We start from the raw sequence: 18,674 nt of genomic DNA on the forward strand, positions 1-18,674 counted from the left end.
CCCAAAAAGTCTGGACTTCCAGTCTAGGGAGAAATTTCCGTCCAGATTCGTCACGTTCACTTTGAAGTGATTTATTAAGAGTTTATTGTGGCAATCTTATTGTAAATTTTGATAATGTTATTATTTTAATGTTGTTATTGTGCCAATCTTGTTGTAAATTTTGATAATGTTATGATTTTAATGTTAGAATCCATTGTTGTTTGATATTTTTTTGTTATACACCACTTAGCGAATTTTGTTAAAAACACATCCAGGCTTCACATATGCTAATTAAAATCATCAACTAAACCAAACATTAGCTTCGCAGGCTTCACATATGCTAATTAAAATCATCAACTAAACCAAATATTAGCTTCACAGGCTTCGCATATGCTAGAATCTGCGAAGTCAGACGGGAAGGAGACAGCCGCGCTGTAAAATTACAAACATATTGAGGGTATTTTGGAAAAGTTACACAAAAACAGTCTAGATATGTAGTAGGTTGAGTAAATGGGTTAAATATGTAAATGAGTCTCTCATTTGACACAATTTTATAATTTTCCCTTTCTTTTATTACATTCCTTGCTTTCTTTGAGTCAAATTGTATTAACCTTTGTTTGGGAGTTTAGAGGTTAATGGAGGTGATAGTTAAAGGGGTAATGAAAAGGAAAAGGAAGTGGTAGAAATAAAAGTTAAAAATTAACCTGTTTGGGAGTTTATAGAATGTAAATGAGAGTTAAAAGTTTAACTTCATTTGAAATGTCAAATAAATAGTGGAATGAATGTTAAATTTACTTCGTAGAGATAAATTTTTTTAATGAACTTTACGTTACTTCCATTAACGTCAAAATTTGGAGGTTAGAGTTTGAAAGTTAAAGGAAGTAAATACTACTTCCATTATAGAAAGTAAAAATTTAACTTTCATTTATTCTTCAAAAATAACTTACAAACAAATTAATAACCTTCCATTAAACTTTCTTGAATATTATTTTAATGTGCCCATTAAATGGGGTGCTAGATTAGATCGGTTCAATAAGAACAATGGGTCAGACCGGTATAAAAGAATCGGTAAACCGATCCGGTTGAAAGAGCGATCTCCGGTCCAGTATAAGATCGCAGTTAATGGAAGAATAGAATATCCCTAGAGAGGTGTTAAGCTCCACGACCAAGTTGATTTCAATTTCAATTTCTCCAGCAGGGCAGAGGAGCTCTTTCCTCATTTTCTGTATAAATTTCTCCTAGCTGAAAGAGCTCCTTTTCTCACTGTACAACAAATATTAGGGATTTAACTTTTTCACCCAATTTTAGATTTCATTACATAGTAGAAGAATCATGTCTGGTATGCATCGTTCTTCAAGCGCTACGTTGAAGAACGGTGGCCTCCCTCCTCAAGAACTTCTCGATGATCTTTGCAGGTTTCTTTTTGTTATCACGTTTCCTTTTAAATGTAGCTGGAATTTCATTTTGATTTTAGTGCTAGAGTTGTTGATTTCGTGTTGCTTTGTTTTTTTTTTCTTTTGACTTGAGTTGATTACGATTTTGTATTGGTAAAATACTTAATGGTGGGTTATTGAAACATTGTTTTTCTACTTTGTTGTTTGGTTGTTCAGACTCGGAAAGTTAGTCTGCAAGAAAATAGTTTGAATTTGTTCTTTTCTAGTCTTGAATAAGTAACTGATAATCTTCACTATATGGATTTGTTAATTGATGTAACGTTTTCTTAGTAGAAAACCAAAGTTCTAAATGTTCATCTCTTCAGTATCTTGAATGAAAAAATGACTGAATAGTGAGATTTGTAAACATGCCTGAACAGTGAGATTTGAAAGGCTTGTCTTCACGAATATGAACAGTGAGTTTGCACCTTTACCGAAATCTATTGAAATTTGATGGCCTAAACCAACAATTAATGAGTATGTCCTAGTTTGATCAGTTCTAATTTTAGCAGCCATCTTGAACCCTTAGTTTCAGTATTCCCCTGATTTAGGATCTAATAAAAGATCTACTTCAATAAGCTTTTTTTTTTCCCTATGCTTAGTTGGCAATCAACATGTTGGACTACCAAGAACATCCTTTTTTGTAAAATATCTCTTACATCCTTACATGTGTGTGCATTCAATTATTCTTCTACCGGAGATGATATCTATGACTAGCATTTTGCGAACTATACTGATGGAATGTAGATGTGGTGTTTTTGGGCTATCGAAACCTCAGTGAACTGTTTACGATATTGAGTATCTATTATTTTTCTCGACTTGATATTCTAGCCATTGTTATGTGTATGCAAGTGCTGGAAGTATTTTTCTGCTTATTGTTGTGCTCGTCTTTCATTTCCCCCCTGAGAAGACCATAATTATTGTGTTCTTTTTTAACTGTAAAATTAATATATGTTATATAAATATCAACAATATGATGCAGTCGGTTTGTTTTGAATGTGCCGAAAGAAGATCAGCAATCGTTTGAGAGAATTCTATTCCTCGTGGAGTATGCACATTGGTTCTATGAGGACAACTCAGTCGAAAAAAATCCTTCCTTGAAGTCATTCAATCTGAAAGAGTTCACTTCCTTATGTATCCTCATTTTTACCTTCTGATTTTTTTAATGCATCCTGTAATTATGGGATATAATTATTAATGATTTTCTTTGAATTTGTGAATGAATGTGTTTTGTTAATTTCATAACGTTTGTTCTTATTTAGTTAGCTGAGATAATAAATCTACTGCATGGGGTCATCATCCATAAACAATAGAACCTGTCTTTTTATCTTTATTATGTTATATTATTTCTGCTTTAATGCTGTAAACACTATGGTATTTTCAAGAAGTAATTTAGAAAGTTAATGGCTTGGGAAGCCCTGAGATTGTTCATGCATTTTTACACATTTTTTTTTTTTTTTTACTTTTATCAAAGGTGAGTTATATGAAATTGAAATCAATACATGTAGATGCCAGAAATCCTGTGGTTAGAAGCAGGTTTTATTGACTTTGCGGTTGATAATTGTTAGTATCAATAACCTTTTACGATTTGAAGATGTTAGCATGGTTTTAACAGAGAGGTATGTATGCAATGATTGATTCTTGTTTCAAACTTGATATCAGTAGGTTGGATATTTTTTCAGTATTCAATTTGCGAAGGAGATCTTTATTTTGAAGCAAGCTAATAACATAGGCTGTAGTTTTATTGTTTTGAGTTACATAACCCTAAATATGAATGAAATTTATTATTGGTAGATTCGAATGTGCTCTGTGGTTCCTTTTGCAGACAATAAGCCCCCAAGCTATTATCCAAAATGCCCAATTTATGCTTGCTATTAGCTTCTTTACATGACCATGATGCATTGGCTTGTAGGAAACCCGAAAATAATTCAGAGCAAGATCCTTGTTATCCTTGTTTAAAATAATACTGTGTTAGTTAATGAGAGTGCAGTTCAGAAGATCTGATTAGCACTTTGTTTCTCTATATTCTTCTAGATACCCACATGTTTCTACCATTTACACTATTTTATCTTATTTCCTTAATATACAGCAGTGTTTAACAGTTGTGACGTTTTGAGACCCTATGTTGCTCATATTGATGACATATTTAAGGACTTCACTTCTTACAAGGTTCGAGTTCCTGTAACTGGGGCAATAATTTTGGATGAAACCTATGAAAGGGTGAGGCTTCCTCTATAATGAAATTTAGCAACAATTTGCGTTTTGTTGTGCTTTTTCACAAGAGTCTTGAATGTGAAATTGAGAACAAAATTGTATTTGAGCTTATCAAATTTCTGCACTTGATTCTCTTATCACTTTGTGCAATAATTTTTTGATTTCAAGACTTGATGCTCTTATCACTCTATGCAATAACTATTTGATTTCAAGTCAGCTATATCAATCATTTCAAAAACCTTCCTGTGTTTATTGTCTATTGTCTATTGGATGTTCTTCACAGCATGACATATTTATCTTTGACATGTTTTCTTTGTCATGCATTTTACATTGGTTGGTATTCTGTTCCTCTTGTAGTTTAAGAAAAGAAACTTGAATATGTATACTTGCTACTTATTTGGTGCTGAACTAAATAATAGAATATTGCATATTCACTTTTCTAACATGGTTTGATTGACAGTGCTTGCTAGTGAAGGGATGGAAAGGTACTAGCTGGAGTTTTCCACGCGGAAAAAAGAACAAAGATGAAGAAGACCATGCATGTGCCGTCCGAGAAGTAAGATTGTATATTGCTTAGCAGTCTCTTTTTGTTGATGCCTTGTTTGTTTGTATCACAGTAATATCTTCCTCTTAGAATGCTCTTAAAAGTTGAACCGATGAACAGTAAAAATGTATTTAGGTTCTCTAGGTGTTCTTATATGTTCTGAATGATGTACCTAATATCACAAATGTGGGTGGGTATTGACACTTTGTTTCTCTATTCTCTATTTGGAATGCAGGTATTGGAGGAAACAGGCTTTGATGTTTCAAATCTTCTGAACAAAGAGGAATATATTGAAGAGATGTTTGGACAGCAAAGGGTGAAACTTTACATTATTGCTGGTGTCAAGGATGATACTGCCTTTGCACCACAAACGAAAAAGGAGATCAGTGTATGTGATAACTCATATTATTAATTCAACTAATGTCTCAGTAGAAGCATGAGCAATTTCTTAAACATACAATTAATAATATGCTCTTGTGAAATTCGTTTTTGGAGATTGTTAACATGAAATATTATCTTATACAATTGCATTGTTTTAGACATAAATGGCAAAATAAACTGAGGCTTACAGAGGTGTGATTTGGGTAAAAATTACTGCCTACTGATGGTGACAACTGGGTTTTGAATTTTTCTTATGATGTGTTTATGTTTGACACTTGTTAATGGTTACTGAATTGAGGTCATATTATCATAAATTTCCTACACTTTGTTTATAAAAAAATTCAGAACCTTTTAATGTTACAAAAAATTTCTGTGTCAATGGTGACAATTGTGAACATTTAGTGATATATGATATGCTCTTTGATCAGTGTTTTAAAGAAATAAAAATATTTTTCTTTTCCTTCATATGGGATCTGTATATACAATCTTTCCTTGCTACATTTGGTGACAGTTCTCAGTAATGCTAGAGTTCAACGACATAATAGGATTGGATGAAAATAAAAACATGAGCTAAGAATTCAAGATTTTCTTGTGAAAAATATGCCAATTATAATGAAGAATACCATGCAGCGTTTGGGTTAAATTGGATCTGCCACGTGGACTTTTGTTAATTTTATGCTCTCTTTCAAATTGCAAGTCCTCTTTATCTTCTAAGTTCTAACCATGATCAGTGACTAGATAGCTGATGTGTTTTCATCACATAGCTTACTTCATCAAAAAGAAATAATGCATTTTGCAAATCTCATGATAGGCATGGTGTCTTTTATCTGCCTGCAGGAAATTGCATGGCAACGACTTGATGAACTGCCAGCAGCAAATTATGATGTAATATCTCGTGGGATCACTGGCCTCAAGCTTTATATGGTTGCCCCTTTTTTACAGTGAGTACTTTTTAGTGCATAACCTTGATAAGATAAGTTTGGTATTCGACTATTTTTTCCTTGATACAACAGATTTCATGTCTATGCTTGCAGGTCTTTGAAATTATGGATTTCAGAGCATCAGCCCCTTGTAGCTCCAAGATTTGAAAGGCCTGTCAAAGGTTTTAACTGTTCTAATTGCCTTGGAATTTTTTATATCTTTTTGTCTACAATAAGCTCATGGATAGAAAAGAATACATAAGAACAATACTTTCTTGCAATATTTGCAATAAGTTCATATTACATATTCCTAAGGCATACGTGTCAGCATATTTACGGTATTGTCAAAATATGCTTTTTCTTTGGGCTAGGAGGTTTCGTTGGTGGGTGGCTCAATGGATAACAAATTATTGTGAGGGTAAACTTGTAACCATATGAGATAGATTTATCATTTAGGTTTGAAAGCAATTGTATGATTTTTAGTTATTGGAACAGACTGGCAAATCAGAATGATCGAAGTGCTTCAAAGTCGTTTTATTTTAGGATTTCATTTACTTTTTCCCTATGCATGTTGGGTTCCCTAGTCAAAATGCTAAAATTAAGTGATGGAATTGAAAAAGGGGAATCATACATTATATTAATTGGCGACGAGTAATGTTTTATCATTTCTGCTACCATGCTAACTATTATGGTTTATTCTTGGTGATTTCTAATGTTTGATTTATGTGCAGCCATGTGTGTATGGAAAGCGAAGAACACTTCCATAGGGAATACGGAGACCCAATCAACTAAACCTGTACCTGAAATTCATCCTCCTGACACAGGCCCGGGGAAAAGCTTCAGAAAGTTTAGATTCGACACTGCTGGAATCTTACAAGCAATGGACGCAGGGTTTTCTGGTTAACATAGAGAAATCTTCTTTGTAAATGCACTAAGCTTACATAGTGGGGTTAGTAGTTTTCCGAACGAGCAGGCATCGTAGTAACCAATTTCGGGCCAACAACTTAGCTGTACCTGATGTAAATGATTCGTAGTCGGTTTTGAGGATTGAATCTAGTGTATATCCTGTACAGAAGGTGTTCTTGTTGCAGAGAGTGGGTTTGGCAAATTGTTATTGTATATTGGTCTGAACTGGAGATCCCTTTGCCAAAAAGTTGAATCCTTATAATTGGATGATGTCCTTTCCTTGTCTGTAGGCTGAGATTCTCAATGATCATTCCGGGTACTACTTTACTTTTCATCAATGAATAGACATTATCTTTTCTTTGTTAATTAAGGTGCAGTGTTGTTCTTAAACCACCTGGATAAAGTAGAAATTGAAATTTGTTTGGAGAACATATGTTGATTTGTTTTGATTTTAATTTGTGCAGTGATTCACTATTCAGGCTCTATGATTGCTTCTGTTGAAATGCTGTGGTTTTTTACTCTACAGTTTCTGGTGATACTTTTTTTCTATTTTTATGCAATTTCAGATTATGCATTAAAGTTGCTAACATGACATGTGCTTCAATCATTAAACGGTGGTCCAAAACAAATCTGTGGGTATGTTGAGGTAAAACAGAATTCTGGTTAGTTAAAGTATAGATAAGGGGTTTAGTTGCGTATTGAAAACAAAGAGGAATGTGAGTTTTGGGTTAGTAATAATGGAATATGGGTTTTTAGCTCTTTTCCCACTTTCCATCGTGGGGGTAAACAGAATGCCAGCAAGTAGGTGTTCTTATTAACTAATCTGACATGATTTTCATTTCATTTTTTTCAATTTTATTTTGTGAATTATTTTTCATTGTAGATGTAACTATATTGTCTGGATGTCTGTGTCCTTGATCATCCGCTACTCATGGGTAGGGTTGCAATTGGGGAAGAAATTCCATATCCTCGCAGGGTTCGCCCCAATGGGAATGGGGAACCCCCTTTTTTCCAAGGGGTGGAAACGGGAAAAAAATTCTTAGAGATGGGGATGGGGTAAGGACGGGGACCTATCTCTCACCCCAACCATGTGTCCACGGGGATTTTCTGCGGAAATTCTTAAAAAGTATATATTTTATAGCCTATATATATATAGGGCCCGTTTGGTTGCTACTTTTCACACTCTTGTTTATCTTTTCATTTCAAAAGAGAGAGTTTTAGGTGTTTGGTTAGTTATCTTATGTTTGCCTTTTAAATCTGAAAAGCAGCATTAGGTGTTTGGTTAGTGACCTCCTGTTTGCCTTTCACACCTGAAAAGCAGAGAGCTTTTTCAAAAAGCAAACAACAAACCGTAACAGCAAATGACAACAGCAAACTGTAACAGCAACAACAAACAGTAGGTAAAACAAACGGGCCCATAATATTATTAAACTTATAATTACTTATATTGTAGCCTATTAAGTGGGTGATCCGAATTTTGAATTGAGCACCGAGACAAAAGAAAATATAACAATTGAATTAATATTATATTTTCCTAATAGTATTATACTAACAAAATTTTAAACTACATTAAAAAATGCAATTTAGAATTTGAGTATGGTGAATGAAGTTCCCCACAGAGATGGGTATAATTTTTCCCATTTTATCAACGGGGATGAGAGTTTTCCTATTCATTCGCATCCCGCTCCAATTGCAACCCTACTAATGGGTATGATACCTAAGGGGTACTAGTTGTAACACTTGCATTGATAATATATTGTGTCATGTTTCATAATTCATATATAATTATATTATAGTTAAGGTTGTAAAAAACATCATGTCTTAGTCGGATAGACAGTTTTTGGAGATTCATTGGAGTTGTATTTTTTGAATTTTTAATAATTAAATTTTTATATAAATATAATTAAAAATATATATATTAATATTATTATATTAATTTCTTTAAAAATAAAAATGTATAACATTACTAATAAAATGTGTCAAAATAATATTACTATATTTAAAAGTAACATTTGATAGTTTTTTTTTGAAGTTCTAGGATATTTAATATTTTATTTAAAATTTTAAAAAAAAGTACATATAAATCAAGGCCAGTTTTTTTAAATGAGCTGCCTGGAGCCGTTTTGGTTTGCTGAAGCATCCAAAAATCAGTAAATTGATTTATCTCACCGATTTCCACAAATTGGAAAGATTTGAATTTAAACTCCAGCTACATATGTTTGAAAGTAATTAAGAGAAATATAAATATATGTTGTTCAGAGCTAAATTCACTTTCAATTGTAAATATAATCTCAATTGGATTATTTAAGGCAATGATTGATATCATATTTTCGTAGTTCATAAAAAAAGAAAGAATATGAAAATGAACCGACATAAGAAAAGCATTTGATTCGAAAATGACTTATATATTGTGAATATATTATTGTCTCTAATTAGTCCAAATAAATACAATATAGAAATAAAAAAAAACATAAATATTAAATTTGAAGTAACAAAAAAAAAAAAACTAAGTAAAAGTATATGAAAATTTATGAAACATTTAAATAGAAATCAAAAGGAACCGAGTTAGATAAATTTGTGTGGTCTATATAAACAGTTTTTCTAAGATAGTTTTTGTTGCTATTGACGATTGTCTCTTATAATACAACAAATCACGTAAGCAAATCCTTACCGTGTGGAATGAAGAAGCTTAATTAATTTAATTTTATCATCTTAAAACCATTTCAAGTGATTCACTTTAAACATCAATTTTTCATTCATCACTTGTCCATTTGGAACTTATAATATACTGTTGCAAATATTTCATGACATAGAATATGTTGATGTATTTCAAGTTATTTTAAATTCTATTTATCCGTTATATATTTAAGCTTCAAATTGATTAAAAAAAAAATAACAAAAAAAAATTATTATTTTAACAAAATTTCCAACATGTATAAACATCCTCATTTGTAAAATTGTATCTCAAATATTACTTTGTTGAATCATAATTTTTTTTTCTATTTCTACAAAGCAATACAACTTTTTGAAAATGTGGCATTGATAGGAGATTTTGTTTTGGATGGACAAGTTTTGTCTATTTATTATAATAATTGGATTCTCATGTGAATTGTGTCTTTGTGTTCCTTCTCTTCTCTTCTCTTCTCTCCCTTTCTTCTATACATTTCTTTTGTTTTTGGTACCTTTCGCTGTCTCCTTCCTTCATATCTCCATACAATATTATTCAAATCAAAATAATAAAATTCAATTCAATAACACAATATAATGCTTTAGATTTTTGTTTGTAAATCTCTTAATTAAATAAATTATTTATGCTTACAAAATAGAGGACACATAACAAATAATATTACAAATGCTAAAATATGTATGATAATATTTCAGAATGAAATGTATAATTTAGTCATGAGAAAAAAAATTAATTTTTTCTAAAAGATAGTTTTTTTTTTTTTTTGAATTATGTATTAGATGTCATATTTGAAAAAGACTATATGAAAAAAATGGTATAGAGAGAATGACTAATTTTATTTGAAATTAAAGGTCTATATACTATATGAAAAAAAAGGTATTACATTAAATGTGATTTTTGACAATGAAGATGATGGATAGCTCCCAATATCACCTTGAAAGTTACATATTTAGAAGAAGGATATGAATGTATAACGGCTATATATTATTAATATCTTTGAATTTGAATTTTTAATAAATAAAAAAGTGGTCCCCTAAATATTTATTACTATAATTTATTATTACGTAGAGGAAAGGATTGATATGAGATGATCATCCTAGATGTTTTTGGTCCCTTTGAAATCATATTATATATTACAAATTATTATTTTTCCCATGCCCCAATTAAAAAAATATATAATTTTTTTTTTGAAGGAGAAGTTATAGAATATTCAGTTTAAACACCAAAATAATAAAAAAAAGATGTATAATATGATGATTGATGTTAAAAAAATAAATCTATATGTTATTGTTTTTTTTATATTAGTTTATAGGGTAATTAATTTATTAGTCTCTATATTTTGACAAAAACACACTGTTTAATTTCTATATTTTCAAAAACACATGGTAAGGTCCCTAACCTTTTTCTCAGTGAACTGTTTAGTCATTCCGTCTGTTTGTTAGATTTTTTTACCGTTTATGACTTCGGAAATGACTAAATTACCCTTTACTATTTACCTTCAAACTTCAGAAAAGGAAATCCAATTTAGAAGAAGAAACTATTTGTATGGAGAACAAGAAAAAGAACAAACCCAATGCTTACGAATTTGAACGATTAAGAAGAAAATCAAGAAGAAGAACACTCAAAGTTGATTTCAGATGCATTAGAGTTTAAAAGAAAGGAAAATAAAGGAAAAGAAGAACGGAAATCCAAATTGACTAACATAATCTTCATGAGAGTCTAACGGTAGGGACTAAACAGTTCACCGAGAAAAACGTTAGAGAATTTACCGTGTGTTTTTAAAAATACAGGGACTAAACGGTGTGTTTTGTCAAAATATAGAGACTAATAAATTAATTACCCTAGTTTATATTATGAATGCATTATTTGAAAAGTATTTTAGATTTTTTTTTACTTAGAACTCCTTTGAAGGCTTTTTATACTCTTAATGGTCACTATATGATTCTTTTATTGCAATGAGAAACTATGGTCATTATTTAAGATATGAAGACCAATACAAGAAAGGAAAAATTACGAGATCAAATTGGAGACTTATTTACATATTTAGACAAATTACCCAATCCATTACCTATCTAAACTATATATTTGTGATTTTTCTAAAATGTCTCAAACATTTCATCTTCCCACTTATTTTCTATCGGTTTAATCGTTCCATCTCCCATTGCTGTGTTCAGCTTTTCCCTTCCTTTATATTTTGCGAATCACTTCCATTTTCTTCATCATCCTCTTTTTTTGAATGAAAGGCTGGGACGCGAAGCCAGGCCAGACATCCCAACTAGGTTGGCACCTCCAGCACAGCCAACAACCCGAATTTTATTAATAAAGAAAAAAAGTACAGAAGAGGGAGAAAGAGACAGGAAGAAGAAAAGGAAAATTACAGAAATCTAATGTGAGCTACGTTACACAGATCATCAAAAACAAAAGATTGACAAAAATGTGGCGCAGAGTGCCACCAAAGAGAAGAGTCAGCCGTTTGCCCCATTGCAGCTAGCCTATCAGCAGCCTGATTACCTTCTCTAAAAATGTGCGTGGCTTTCCAATTCATGCCAGAAAGTCTTGCTAAGCAGGAATGCCAATCTTTCTTTATTTTCCAAGGGACACCACTTGAAAAAGTATTAAGGAGATGCACGGCATATGATGAGTCGGATTCAATCCACAGGTTCCTCCAATTTCTCTCCCAGGCAGCGTTAACCGCATAGATAATAGCTTTCAGCTCAGCAATGTGTGCAGGCGAGTTATGAATAGGAAACACAAAGCATCCCCTCACGAAGCCTCTATAATTCCTAAAAATCCCTCTTGCCCCGACACTGCCATTCGAACTCGAAGCCCCGTCAGTGTTTACCTTTAGCCAGTTAGTCAGCGGCGGGATCCAACGAACTATTGCAAAATCCGGCTCAGGCGGAGGTCGAGTGCGGGCAGTAGCGGCAACAGCTCCCTCACTGATAAAGTGTAACAAAGAGTGTCGAAAGTTTTGGATTGAAGGGAGCTCGTTATCAAAGACGGCCCTGTTGCGGATGAACCAAATGAACCAGATACAGGTAATAACCGAGAAAATCCAACCTTTCCTCAAGCGCTTCCTCACGCGCATAGCTTTTAGCCTGTTGAAGAACTCGACGAAACCAGAACCAGGATAGCAGCTAACCCAATGGATATTGCAGACCATCGTTCATAAGTCTGCGGCCACCCTGCAATTAACGAACAGGTCAGGTGCTCGATGGATTCACCATCAGCAAGGCAAAGCTCACATCGCTGAGCTAGCGAGAACCCTCGACGCTGCAGCTGTGCTTGTACCGCCATCTTGCCGTGTAATAACATCCAGCAGGTCGCTGCCCGCCTAGGAGGCACAAACGAATTCCACAAGAAATTGCACCAGTTCACAGGGGTCCTCGGCTGAAGTTCAAAATAAAAGCTTTTAACCGAAAGCATCCTTGTGTCAGACGACTGCTATATACAACAGTCAGACTCCCCAAAAACCTCAATATCTCTAATATTATTCTGAACCTGATCCGGTAGCTCCTGCAAATTGGCCCAATTGCCATTCAATCTGTACTCATGGATAAGACTGTAGAGATTAGCCTGTAATTTTTTCGGAATACCCAACTGATCTGCAACAGGAGGGACAATCCATCGATCAGTCCAGAAGTTTAGTTTAGAATCTTCCTCAAACCACCAAATAGTCTCATTCCTGACAGTTTGAAAAATCAATCTCGAAGAGGTCCAAATTGAGGAATTTGCAATGTATTTTTTTGCCAAACCTGAGTTTTCTAGGAAACGACGCCGGAGCAGCGAGGTGATGAAGCTCTGACCCTGCAATAGATCCCAACTAAATTTTGCAATCAAGGAAGAGTTGAAAAGTTGAAAATCCTTAATACCTAAGCCACCAAAGCCTGTTTGCTCACAGCAGATATTCCAAGGAACAGTGATGAGCTTCCTTCTATCTCTATCCCCGGTCTAGAGAAAGTTGAAAACAGCCTTGTTGACTCGAGCAATGAGAGCACATGGCCATTTGTAAATTAAGAATGAGTGCACCAGCGCACCAGTCAAAGAAGATTTAATAAGCGTGAGACGACCAACAAATGATAGGGATTGTCCCTTCCATAAACTGAATTTGCTGAGAAATCTGTCAATTAGAGGTTGCAGGTATCTAGACCTAGGGGCCCCCTGAAATAATGGAACTCCGAGATAATTAAATGGAAGTGAAGCTACCCTAATACCCAGGATGCTAGAGAGTCGGTTTCTGCGAGTGGAAGAGATATAGTTGCCAAAGATAGCCTGTGATTTATCCCAATTGACAGCTTGGCCAGAAATAGCATCATAAAGGGCGAAAATATCTCTAATGCATCTCATGTTTTTCATAGTGGCTCGACAGAATAGCATCATGTCATCTGCATATAGAAGATGAGAGGGAAAACCAGCATCCTTAGTATAAATCATAGGATCAAATTTACCTTCAGCAGCCAATTTGCTAATCCATCTGTCAAGAAAGTCCTCAGCTAGCCTAAAAAGTGTGGAGGAGAGTGGGTCCCCCTGCCTGACACCACAAGAACAACTGAAGAATCCTTTAATTCCACCTCCTAGAGCAATTGAAATTCTAGGATCTAAGAATTTCTAGAATCCAGTTTCTGAACCTCAGAGAAAAGCCAAAAGAATCCAGAACAGCTAACAAGAAGTTCCAGTCTAATGTGTCGAAAGCTTTTCTGATAGCAATTTTTAGAGCCATGTTTCCTCCAAAGCACTTCTTCTTAAGCATGTTGATACCCTCTAAAGCCGCGGCTATGCAGTGATGAATACTTCTGCCTGAGATGAAGCCGAACTGATTGTCAGAGATAATTTTAGAAGCAATAGGAGCCAACCTGTCAGAGAGAATCTTGGAAATGATTTTGTAATTGAAGTTACCCATAGCAACAGGTCTGAATTGCTGAATTTCAACAGCTCCTTCTAGCTTGGGAATGAGAGCAATGAATGCTAGAATTCATGCCAGGAAGCATGTAACCAGAGTCAAAGAAGCTGAGCACCATCCTACACACATCAGATCCCACAATATCCCAATAATGCTGATAAAACTTACCTCCAAAACCATCAGGCCCCCGCGAGCTGTCCCTATTCATTTTGAATACTGCATTTCGGATCTCATCATCAGAAGGTCTTTTCAGAAGAAGCTCATTGTTCGAATCAGTCACACTACGGGGAATGACTGAATTAACCGCATCATAATCAACAAATCCTAAGTTACCAGAGAAAAGAGACTCATAGTAATTAACCACATGCTGAGATATCTCATTCTCATCGCTTACCATAGTGTTATTGATTAGGAGACTATCCAGAGAGGATTGAACCTTCCTAATTTTAGACGACCGATGGAAGAAGGTCGAATTTCTGTCTCCTGCCCTGATCCATTTTTCTCTACTTTTGTCCCTAAGAAGCATCTCTTGCCTGATAAGCTGTAAATCAAGGTCTTGCTGAGCCTCCACTTCCTGAGCAAAATGAGAATCATTTAAGCCATCCCTAGAGATATCGGATTGGACCTCTCCCAGTTTGTCAAGAGCAGCAGCAATATTACTGTCAATACGACCAAAAACTTCAATATTCCATGCCCTGAGCTTAGGACGAAGAGACTTAAGTTTGTGACAAAGAAGCTGAGCAGGTGGAAGAGATATAGCGCAGGAGCTCCAATGATCTTGGATCAATGTGCAAAGAGCTGTGAGTGGTCCACATAGAAAGAAATTTAAATCTTCCCTTCCGAGCCATGCCAGAAGCACAAGAAAGCAGGATCGGGCAGTGACCAGATTTGCTTCGAGGAAGAACCGAGCAATGAATTCTGTCCCAGCTATCAATAAAATTGTCATTGACAAGAGCCCTGTCCAACCTGCATTCAACATGTGCATCACCCATTCTACCATTAGACCAAGTAAATTGCATACTTGTGTTTTCTACTTCAGTCAATTCTCCATTTCGAATGAATTCTCTAAAGTCTCTACAACTGCTTTCAGGAGGACTTCTGCCAGTTTTCTCATGCGCACCCCCCTCACAGCATTAAAATCTCCCAGAACAATTCTTTTATTACTCTCCCCAATAGCTAAAACTGAATCCCAAAGTAAACGGCACCTGCTAGAACTGTTATGCCCATAAACTAAGGAAATCTGAAATTCATTAGACTGTAAACTGAACCTAACCGTGATATGTTGCTCATGATTAAGAAGAGTGTGATAGTGACTACTGAGACCAATCTTACAAAAAAGCCAAATTGAGTTGCTATCATTTTGAGAGATGAGCTGCAACCCTAGGGCGTTCCAAAAGCGAGAAGAAATTCTATCAAAATCAACCATAGGCTCAGATAAACACACCAAATCAGGATGATTGGTATTGCACAACATTTTTAAAGCTCTTTGGGTACCCTGATTCTGGATACCCCTACAGTTCCAGTACAAAATATTCATGTATATTTGATGGGAGATTTAACTCGCCCTTTCAACCGAGATTCGGTAGATTTAGCCTTAGGCTTCTTTCTCACAGTGATCCAGTCACTACTCTCAGCAGCAAAGTCATTCCCATTACTAGAATCCCTATTTTTTGATCTAATTAAGTGTTGTGTCCATTCATGAGATTCAGTCAGGAAATTTACCTCTTTTGGTATAACCGCTGGCAGGTTCATCGCAATTCCCTCAGAATCCGAAGCAGGTCGGCTGAGATCTTCACTAGAATCATCCCAAAACTTAGGCTCGGCCCTATCTCCAGTTGCAGCATTCATTCGAGCTTCAGAATTATGTAGAACCAACTGCAGGGCGTTTACCTGCTGTTCTTTGTCACAAGATCTCTCCACATGTTGCGAAGCTTCATTCTCTTTCGGATTCCCTTCGATAATCTTTACATTAGGAACTTTCCGCCAATCCTTACCATGATCATTCCTCTGTTTCTTACTTATCGGAACCTTCTGTTTAACATCAGTATTACAGCGACATTGAGCCGATAAGTGCCCAATAGAGGAACAAGTACCACAGAGCGCTGGTAGATTCTCATATTCCACATAGACCCACTGCTTATGATTATCCGTATCAATCCTGAGCTTAGATTGAACATCACGAGACAACTCAACATCAATAAGAACTCTGGCATAATGCCCAAATTCACCGCTAACTGTATTCTGATCAAATCTGATAGGAACCCCTACAACTCTAGCAATACCGGAAATGATTCTGGTATCCTAAAATTCCCAAGATAAATTGTAAATACGAACCCATACCTGCGCAGAAGTGGATTTGTGCAAATCTGGATTGAACCCTGGGGTCCAAGCGAGAATCTAATGATTCCGGGCTTCAGCAAAATGGCTCCATGTCCCCAGATAGACTGAAGGGCTCCTTCATCAGGCATAACTATCTGATAGAATCCTTTCCCAAGGGATATCATCTTCCAATCTAGGTCTCGTTTCTAGATCTGGTTCAGTTTCTGCTTAAGATCAGCGTGTCTCCAGGGACGATCTCCTTTGTTCATTATAACACGACCAATGACAGAGTGTTGGACAGACTTAATTCGTTCCTCATAAATAGCCTGAGGAATTCTCACCGCCATAAATCCCCATTCTTCAAAGATGACCGGCTGCGACGGAGCAGGGATCACCGTTTTATCGAGCGAACCCTTCACAGCCGCTGCAAGGTTGGCGAAGCAATTGGCATCGATAGCGGATGCGAGGCAGGGACATGAGACGCAAGACGAGAGAAGGACCTCCGATCGAACAGGTGGGCTATGGCGAATGGTGCAGCGACGGCCGCCAGAGACAAAGACGAGCACATGACAGAAGGTTTAAATTCTTCACCAACCACTCAATTCTCAATACCGTATTAACACAACCACGAACCAACAACAAAACAAATATCAATAAATGACAGGCTAAAACGACAATTCCAGAATCCCAAGTAGATTCAGATAATCGCAAACACAGACCAAGAATCAATCAACTACTAAATTCTGAATCCCAAACAAAAATCACCAATCTCAATTGCAGAACCAAGAAACCAGTAATTAGGAAGCAGGACTTACCAATCGAAGAAAGAAGTACAGGCCAAGATACCGCCGTCCGAAGGAGAGAGAAGGTGATATAGATTAAATCGATCTGGAGGTTTTAATCTTAAACCAACAAAGATTACAAACTTCTCAAGCTAAACTTGAAGGTTGAGTAAACCCAAAAGGAATGAATCCTTGCTCCAATGGAGGCTTCAAAATATAATATTCATCAAAAGTTAACCAACATTACAAAAGATGGAGAATATATACTCCTCCTAAATAAAAGACAAAGACTAAAAGGCCACCCCTAGGGTTACCAACAACTAAGGAGCCCTAGGGGTAAGATAGGAAATGCATAAAGATAGATATTAGGGTAAATAAGTTCAATGGCAAAGTGGTAATTAACTAAATGGCAAAACAGTAAATAAAAGGTGGCAGATATTGTCCTTAGTAACAAGAACTTGGGGAGGAAGTATTCCTCAACCCAGGTACGCCCCGCGTGGCCTCCCTCACGTCCCGCGTGGATGTGTCCCTGGACCTGGTGGTTCTTGTTGGGCACTCTTACGCGTGGCGTCCTGAGACATACGCCCTGTGTACTCGACCTCATGGTCTGAACTCTCATCGGAGACTGGTTCCACGCCCCGCGCCTTGGAGGGCACGCCCCGCGTGTTCGACTTGCTGGGTTGTTCTACCGGCTTTAGGCTCTTCATGCCCCACGCCCTACCAGGTACGCCCCGCATGCTCCCCTGTTTGCCCTTTTCTTCATCTCCATCGGCTAGCTCTCTACGGGTCTCGTCTTTAGGTTTCGGGTCCGTCTCTAGAGGGTGGATGCCCTCATCATACTCTCCTTCTTTAAAAGAGTTGGACCCCAACTCATTGATAGCATAAGGATGACTCACCCCCAAGGTTGATGTTCCGCTCACCCCACTAGCAATACTCGTCTCTTGGTTCGGTTTACCCGCTACTAACAATCCGACGGGCTGCTCAACGCGGGTACCTTCTAGCGACATTGGTTCCCGGCTAGGGCACACAATCAATGCGGCTTTCTTTTCTCCCTTAGTAGGACCCGTTAACGGTGTGAGAATATACTTGGCCCCATCTTTGAAGACGGTGTACGTGTTGTCCCTTCCCGCATGTGAGGTGTCACGGTCGAATTGCCAAGGCCTCCCAAGAAGCAAGTGATACACATCCATATCAACCACATCACACATAACCTCATCGTGGTAGGCTCCAATAGAGATAGGAACCTTGCACCGGTGAGTGACATTAAGCTTCTCCCCTTCTTTTATCCATCCCACTCGATACGGATTCAGATGCGGCTCGGGTACTAAGCCGAACTTGCTCAAAGCGGCTTTGCTAAGGATGTTCTCTTGACTTCCCCCATCTACAATTAACTCACATTTCAATCCGTGGACTAAACCCCTAGTTCTAAACAATTGGTGCCTCGGGTCATGTTCTTGCTCCACCGTCATAAGAACTCTCTTCACTACATGGACTCCTCGGTCATCTCCGGATGATCCGCTATCCACGGGCTCACAATACACCCCACTGTTTCCTCCATACTCTTCATCCTCGTACCTCTCAACCATATTAGCGCTCCTCCTCCTTGGACA

The 18,674-nt window shown here is 36.4% G+C and overlaps 1 protein-coding gene across 2 annotated transcripts; it reads left to right on the top strand.

Moving 5' to 3' along the window:
* The first annotated feature begins 1,104 nt into the window (after positions 1–1,104).
* Positions 1,105–7,230, top strand: LOC136226847 (mRNA-decapping enzyme subunit 2). 2 transcript variants are annotated; one of them, XR_010687875.1, is made up of 9 exons: positions 1,105–1,394; positions 2,395–2,546; positions 3,505–3,632; positions 4,087–4,182; positions 4,406–4,558; positions 5,389–5,492; positions 5,586–5,653; positions 6,203–6,693; positions 6,842–7,230. XR_010687875.1 is itself a non-coding variant. In XM_066015507.1 (8 exons), exons 1-8 carry the CDS (start codon positions 1,312–1,314, stop codon positions 6,373–6,375), a joined length of 957 nt encoding a protein of 318 aa, XP_065871579.1. In that variant the 5' UTR covers positions 1,105–1,311; the 3' UTR covers positions 6,376–6,743. The 2 variants fall into 2 exon arrangements, 1 of the variants encoding a protein (XP_065871579.1); XM_066015507.1 differs by lacking the exon at positions 6,842–7,230 and having other exon boundaries at positions 6,203–6,743.
* Positions 7,231–18,674: the final 11,444 nt, after the last annotated feature.

The sequence above is a fragment of the Euphorbia lathyris genome, chromosome 4 (assembly GCF_963576675.1).
Source record: "Euphorbia lathyris chromosome 4, ddEupLath1.1, whole genome shotgun sequence".
NCBI classification, from domain to species: domain Eukaryota; kingdom Viridiplantae; phylum Streptophyta; class Magnoliopsida; order Malpighiales; family Euphorbiaceae; genus Euphorbia; species Euphorbia lathyris.

Bases quoted from the DNA above. Each gene is read 5' to 3' on its own strand.
- LOC136226847 (XM_066015507.1), top strand. From the start codon at position 1,312: ATGTCTGGTATGCATCGTTCTTCAAGCGCTACGTTGAAGAACGGTGGC. The intron at 4,183-4,405 runs GTAAGATTGTAT...TTTGGAATGCAG, and splicing joins ATGCATGTGCCGTCCGAGAA to GTATTGGAGGAAACAGGCTT. The intron at 5,654-6,202 runs GTTTTAACTGTT...ATTTATGTGCAG, and splicing joins ATTTGAAAGGCCTGTCAAAG to CCATGTGTGTATGGAAAGCG.